Source organism: Glycine soja, chromosome 9 (genome assembly GCF_004193775.1).
Source record: "Glycine soja cultivar W05 chromosome 9, ASM419377v2, whole genome shotgun sequence".
NCBI lineage: Eukaryota > Viridiplantae > Streptophyta > Magnoliopsida > Fabales > Fabaceae > Glycine > Glycine soja.
The window spans coordinates 31,040,180-31,047,098 of NC_041010.1; the positions used below are offsets into that span (position 1 = coordinate 31,040,180).

The 6,919-nt window shown below is 34.0% G+C and overlaps 2 protein-coding genes across 2 annotated transcripts; one reads left to right on the forward strand and one right to left on the reverse strand.

The window, feature by feature from the left end:
- The first annotated feature begins 1,332 nt into the window (after positions 1-1,332).
- On the forward strand, positions 1,333-1,847 carry LOC114367628. Its single transcript, XM_028324810.1, has 3 exons — positions 1,333-1,340; positions 1,448-1,565; positions 1,642-1,847. Exons 1-3 carry the CDS (start codon positions 1,333-1,335, stop codon positions 1,774-1,776), a joined length of 261 nt encoding a protein of 86 aa, XP_028180611.1. The 3' UTR covers positions 1,777-1,847.
- Positions 1,848-4,359: 2,512 nt separating this feature from the next.
- Positions 4,360-5,195, reverse strand: LOC114368343. Its single transcript, XM_028325651.1, has 4 exons — positions 5,032-5,195; positions 4,855-4,959; positions 4,692-4,761; positions 4,360-4,419 (listed from the first exon to the last, which is right to left on the reverse strand). Exons 1-4 carry the CDS (start codon positions 5,193-5,195, stop codon positions 4,360-4,362), a joined length of 399 nt encoding a protein of 132 aa, XP_028181452.1.
- Positions 5,196-6,919: the final 1,724 nt, after the last annotated feature.

Genomic DNA, 6,919 nt, shown 5'->3' on the forward strand with positions numbered 1-6,919 from the left:
GAACAACTTCTATCAGAATCAAAAAGTTGCAATGCAGATAGTAGTCAGAGAACCTAAGCAAACATGGTTGTCCCAATCATCTATCAAAATGCGCCCCTATTATAATTTTCCTTCTATATTGCGAGATAGCATTTGTGCCCACTTGCACACATTTTTTATTATCAATTTTTTGTATTTGTTACCTTTTTATTATCAATTTTGAAAATTTTGGTTTAACATCTCTATTTCATTTTTGAAGTCTCAAAATTTGGTTTTTCTCAATCTTCATCTTCTGCTTTTTGTTTGTTTGACCATAGAAGCTTTAGGTGTGGCAAAGCCTTTAGTAGCTAGTTACCTTAGCCAGGAGATACTGGTAGAGCAAGAAGCTAATAGAGTGCATGGATTACCTGGGCAGCCTCTGGTGAAGTTCAACAATATGGTGGTTATATCACTGTCAATGAAACTCAAGGAAGAGCACTGTTCTATTGGTTTTTTGAGGCCACCCACAAACTAGAACAAAAACCTGTTCTCTTATGGCTCAATGGGGGTACTTTTTTTTTTTTACTAACCCAGCTCTTCATGTATATATTTATATTGCAATCGTTTTTATTTAGTGTTCACTCTCATGACTAATACATGATAACTTAATGAAAGGTAAGGGTAATTTCTAGTGAATTTATCTTTTAAATCTTATAGGCTGGTTTAATCTTTATCTTTTGATTTTAACATGTATTAAAAGGAATTGAGAGAGATGAATTTCATGATAATTTATGGAAATGAATGGAAGATAATAGTTATTTAACACTTAAATTACAGGGATGTTGATTGTAATCAAGCATTTAATTTTTCTTGATGTCAAGAATCACAAACCAGAAGGCCAGGAAGTGAGTGTAGCAGGAGTAAACATTGATAATCACATGAATGAAGGCAGTGGCTGGATTAACTCATCATAACAATGCAAAGCCTGTTGCTGATTCTAGTTTTTCCAAGGCTAAACCAGAACATTCTTTGGACTCACAATTCAAACTGCCAAAAGCTTCACAACTAGTTTCTGTCTTCACTATTTTATTCTTGTTTGGTTGCTCAAATTAAATGCATTGTTCTAATTTATTAACATTTCTATTTTTCTTTGTAGGGGAAAACACACCCAACTCAATTAATTTGCTTTTGATGTCCTCCCAACCTAATTATGTGTGTTTAGACTGTATTAGCAGTGTGATTTGTTATATTTTGTGAAAACTGGGAATTTAATTCATTAATTGTCTGTTTGTATACTGGGTTGGCTTTATTGCAGAAGCAAATGAGACACTCTTGTTTTGTTACTGCCTTTTCTCTCACTCTGGTGTCTTACAGATGAAAATGTATGTTTCTATAATTTTTGTTTGTTTTCAAAATTAATACACTAATTTCAATTGAACCTTTCTCTTTTATATTGGGATATGATTGATGTTTAATAGCTTTGTCACAGCTTAGAGGGCAATGTTGGTGCACTCACAAATTTTGAGGTCCTTGATTTCTTACTAACTAAAGGAGCTTCAAAGGATCCAACAAGAGTTATTGCCAAAGTAGCACAGTCTGAATACAAGGTTAGATTTGATTTTTCTAATAAGTGGGAATACTTGTAAGTTTTATTGGTAGATGAATGTGTTGTAAATCTAGCAGGTTTATGATTATTTGGTTGACACTGCTGCCTCTGTTCAAACAAGAGAGAGCATCAATGAGTTCTTGACAAGTGTTAAACAGCATGACCTAGTAAGGTTCCTCTCTATTGGGGAATCGCAGCTGATGGATACGTAGCATTTGCTGATGATGCAGATTTGCTTAAAGGTTCTTGTGGCAAGTCACTTGCTTCTTTCCCTCAAGGTGAGTTTCTTTTTGTTCCAGCATATCACAATCCTTAACATTTTGGAAACTATTTGTTCCAAGTGATCCCAGATTGGATCATTTCCTCCCTCTCCTTCAAGATGATGATAATTCATAATATCAGGATTTTTACATTGACGTTGTCTATGTTCTATTTCTTTTTTGTTCCCCAGAATTGTAAGTATTCCCTCACTATTGACATTGTTATTCTGTAAATTGTACAGGATGTTTCTACTTTACAGAAATTGGAGGATTGAAATGCTATGAGAATCCAAAGAATAAGATTACTGCAGTACCTGCTGAGGAAGAGGAAATCTGGGGTGTATTCTTCAAGGTAACGAGATGACATGAGTTTAAATATAATTACTGGTGTTACTCTCGATCAGTTCTCATTGTAGAATATTCTTTCCATCTGTTTAGAACAGAGAATCATTGATCAGTCCCAACAGTAATATAAGGTTAATGTCAGTTGAGACTGCATTAGGTACAAAGGGAAAATGTGAGGTCAGAGACAATAGAATAGGAGTTCATAAAAAGCCCATGCATACAACGAAATTTCACTAAACAGAAGGTGTAGTGTCCAAAATGAATGGGTTAGACTAATTTAAACTTAAATCTTCATATCACTTTTGAAGGTAATCTTAGAGCTTAAGAAGTTAGAGTTGAATATCCATTATGTAACTAGGATTTCCAGTTGCAACTAAATTTCACCGAGGTAATAACATTGTAAGTTCCTAAGAGCAAAATTATAATCTAAGCAAGTTCGGTTAGGCTCTTAAGTGGTTGACAAGTCTCGTTTAGGTGGTCTTGTTGGCCTTGGTTAACAAGAAAATCGAGTGTTAGGTGCAAAAATTGGAAAGCTCCACTACACATAATAGTGGTATTATTTTTTCAATATTTGTTTTTGCATTCATGATTAGTTTGCTTATTTTGTCTGTGTGGCTCTCTTCATTTATGAACTTTGAGACTTATATCTTATGATATATTTTTTTCTATTTGATGCGATGAACTATCAGGTGGAAGGGTCAGCAGTCCTTGCAGGCCTAGAGTAAAAGATCCATTTTCAAATAGAGTACCGTGTGATGCATTAATGGAGTAATGTGTTTATCTGCTTGTGACGGTAAGGCTTGCATGCGAGGCCATGTAAATACCTTTAATGATAACTATGAGAAAAGTACGACTGGTAGTAGAGTTTATTATGGTGTTCATTAGCTAGGATTTTCTTTGTTTCTCTTGTACAGTTGTGTTTTCTAATGTAATAAAAGATATGCTTCTGGCTTGAGATTCTCTAATATTGATTCTATGCAAAGTGTGTCTGTATAAGATGATTGGTAAGCTTCCAGCTAGTAATAATTTAAGGAAAAATAGTACTTGGACACTCATGTTATAGCAAGACAAGGTTGAGGAGGGCGGATTGCAATGCCAAGGTGCATCCCTAGTTACCAAACAGGTCATAGCCTTTCTAGTTAGGCTCTCAAATTGGCACCCTAGAATTGTCTTCTTATTAGAAGTGTTCATGTTAAACATATTTACCTACAGTTGAAGATGATAGGTACATATTAAAGACTTTTACCTACAGTTAGGAGATGTAAGTAAAAGTTAATGACTTTTACCTACACACTATACATAGTAGGTAAAACCTATAGTGACAGACAATTAACCGTCATTATACGCCCCCTCAAAATTGACGGAAGAAACGTCCATCGGACAAAGTCTATCATACATTTACCTACAAATTTTTTATTTATAGTGACAGTTTTTGTCCGTAGGTATAGATCATTTTTCTTGTATTTCAACATTAATTATTAAGGACTTTCAACATCGGTTATTAACCGATGTTGAAAGTACCGACGTTGAAAGTATTACCGTTCACATTAGTTTTCCAAAACTGATGTTAATATATAATTACAACATCGGTTATTTAAATAACTGATGTTATATATTAAGAATTATAAAAAAAAAATTATATATCCTCATATCAATATATGGAGACAACACCAGTTTTTAGTAAAAACTGATGTTGTATGTTTATATTAACATCAGTTTTGTAAAAACCGATGTTGCTGGTAATAAAACAACATCAATTTTTAATAAAAACCGATGTTGTTTTTTGATTATAGACATCGATTTTTGAAAAAATCGATGTTGTTGATGAACCTTAACATCGATTTTTTAAAAAACTGATGTTAAAATAGCATACAACATCAGTTTTTTGTCAATGTTTTTGTAAAAATCGATGTTATTTTTTAGGATTTTTTTAATATGTTGTCTGTTTTTTTAATAACCCCAAAATTAACCTGCAAATTTTAAAAGTAAAACCACAACATATAATTTTCATTCTGTTGTGAAACAGTTTTTACTAGAAATTCCATCAAAAATTTATTAAATACTATGAATTAAAAGAATATTTAATGTTAAGGAGACATGAATTGTATAAAATGTAAAGTAACTAAACTATAATTCCAAAATTGCCTAAAGACTAATTGTTTCATTTTTAACTTTCAAATAATAGGTTGCTCACTGGATGCGAAGTGTCTTCAATCTCTCTGGTTCGAATGGTCTAGCACAATTGAAATACTACATGATATAATAAAACATAAGTGAATAATATATAATACGAATGATAACAAAATGAAATATGTTTGAATTAAACAATTATCGTTTCCCAATTATTCTTGAAAGTTCCTAAGAATATAGTTGACATCCAATGCATGACGTAATACCCACACTAAGTGTTTCCTTTTAGTCTATTACACTAAATACATTATGAAATTTAGATATTCAATGTTAGTACAAATTAGTCTACACAGTATTAAAATATAACTATAAGCATTGTTTAAATAACTTACTTTAACAAGAATCCACCTAGCAGTAGCCTTGGATTTACTTTGTGGAGTACCGTCAAGTCCTTTCAAAGCACTGTTGAATACAAACATGGATGCGTATTGTACAATTAAAATATTGATGTTCCCGACTAATGCTAATGCAAATGTATTGAAAAATAGGACTAACTCGTTAATAATTCCTTTGAGGTAGTTTTCTGGCCTATTATGCAACGAACAAAACCAAATGACAACATTTTCCTTAGGCAAAATGACAACCATTTGCCAATGTCCACTACAGTGGAGAACAATATAAGTTATTATACTATTATACATTAATTAAATTCATTTGTTCAGTTTAACTTACCCATTCAAGTAGGCTCCTAGGTACGCATCCCTCCTTGAATTCTGCATCCAGCTCTTACTATAATTTTCTGATTCAAATTGCGATTGCCCAAATCTTTGTATGGATTGTGGCTCGAGGAATCCATACACATCGACATTCCTCACTCGCATACTTGTCTCAGTCATATGCCTATTGTTGTTAAAATAGTGTAAATTATGTATGAATTCAAAACAATAAGTTAGGTAGTAAACAATAATGTAAATTGCCTTATAGAATCCACAATTGTATAACAGAGATGCTGAGACATTGACCACCATGTGTTATTTCAGATAGATCTTCATGCTTTATGTACAAGGGGAAGTTTTCATTAAAGACCCCAAACATGGTAGCATCCCACATAACCTGCAACGGCTTCAGAAAAAGTTGTGGGATGGTCAATGTCATCAGATATAGGGGATCATCGACATCATGATCCGGCCTATCTGCAGGTTTCGTCGGTCCCACAGCTCCCTGTTTATCCAACCCAGTTAATTAACATAATTTAATTACAACGAACACTTTAATTGAAAAAAAAGCATTTAATGAGACTAAAATACCTATTTTGATAAACGCTTGACAAGATGCGTCAGCCAAGTGTTAGTCGTCTTATACGACTAACTTTTGTATAGAAAAATTTTGCAAAATATGTATAGTTTTCCCCAATTTATAGTTCTTTTGTAGGAATTGTAAATAAACTTTGTTGTGTTTTGATCTTTGTCATTAGGGTTTCTTTTATTGGAATTAATGTTAAAATTTGTACAATTTCAGGTAAAAAGGAGCTAATTTCTTGAAGTGCCAAAGTGACTGTCGCGCTAACTGAACTCAGTGGGCTTAGCGCATATCCATCGCTAAGCGTGGCTTCAGCGTGCTTAGCATGAAGAAGGAATCTGGAAGAGCACCTGAATCGAAGTAGTGGGCTAAGCGCGAGATCAGCTCGCTAAGCGAGTCGTCCGTCTCTTGCCAGGCTGAGCGCAACATTGGCACCAAGCCCAAATCCACTTACTCGTGCTAAGCGCGACAGTGGCGCTAAGCGCGATGGCACAATTTCAGAGCCTATTTAAAGCCTGAATTGTCAGAATTAGGGTAACAATAATAACAAGGACAAGAGAGAAACGAAATTATTACACAGGCAGCATTTGCACACACTCAGGGGAGGAAGCAATAGCAAGGAGCCATTTGAGAGTGATTTGAGAGTGTTAGAGTGATTGTGAGGTGCCAAGAAAAGGAGGAGGGATCCCCCTTCATGTGTAAGCAGCAATTGCTCTTCATTTTCTGTCTGATTTGTAATTTAGGTCTCCTTGTAATGGATTGCTAAAACCCTAGTTGGGGATTTCTAATGAACAGTTGATGTAAATACTTTTCATATCTAATTAAGTGTGTTTTATGTGTTCATTGCTTCTATCAATGCTTTATTGTTGCATGCCTTTGGTTTGATCACCCACTAGTGTGTATTGTTAGGGAACTTTAGCACTGGGAAGTGTATTGTTTCCTTAGAACTTGATAGAGCAGGGCTAGATAACTGCATTACTAGGGATAGAGTGCAGGGTTTTAGTCTTTCTTATGTTGTGATTATAATGCTATTTAAATTAAGCCTAGTCCAACAAGAGGGATCTGAGGACAAAGCTTGGTTTAAATTAGTCTAAACTTATAAGGGATCGAGGTTTAGTACTTTAGTCTTCAGCATAGAACACAAGAACACTCTTAGTTAGAGAAATACCTTTATATGCATCAACTCGTTTGTTAGAAAGACCCAACGCTTTTAAACCACTGCTGTCACTTTTAATTGCTTACATTTACTGCTTTTTAGCTTAGGATATATTGCATTTCTGTTTCTATTTATGAGTATCAATGTTTATTTACACAATGCCTG

Excerpts from the sequence above, each read along its gene's own strand:
- LOC114368343 (XM_028325651.1), bottom strand. The coding sequence starts at position 5,195 with ATGACTGAGACAAGTATGCGAGTGAGGAATGTCGATGTGTATGGATTC. Across the intron at positions 4,960-5,031 it reads CTAGGAGCCTACTTGAATGG|TGGACATTGGCAAATGGTTG; the intron begins GTAAGTTAAACT and ends TCTCCACTGTAG. Across the intron at positions 4,420-4,691 it reads CTAGGTGGATTCTTGTTAAA|TATTTCAATTGTGCTAGACC; the intron begins GTAAGTTATTTA and ends TATATCATGTAG.
- LOC114367628 (XM_028324810.1), top strand. Across the intron at positions 1,566-1,641 it reads TAGCACAGTCTGAATACAAG|GTTTATGATTATTTGGTTGA; the intron begins GTTAGATTTGAT and ends TAAATCTAGCAG.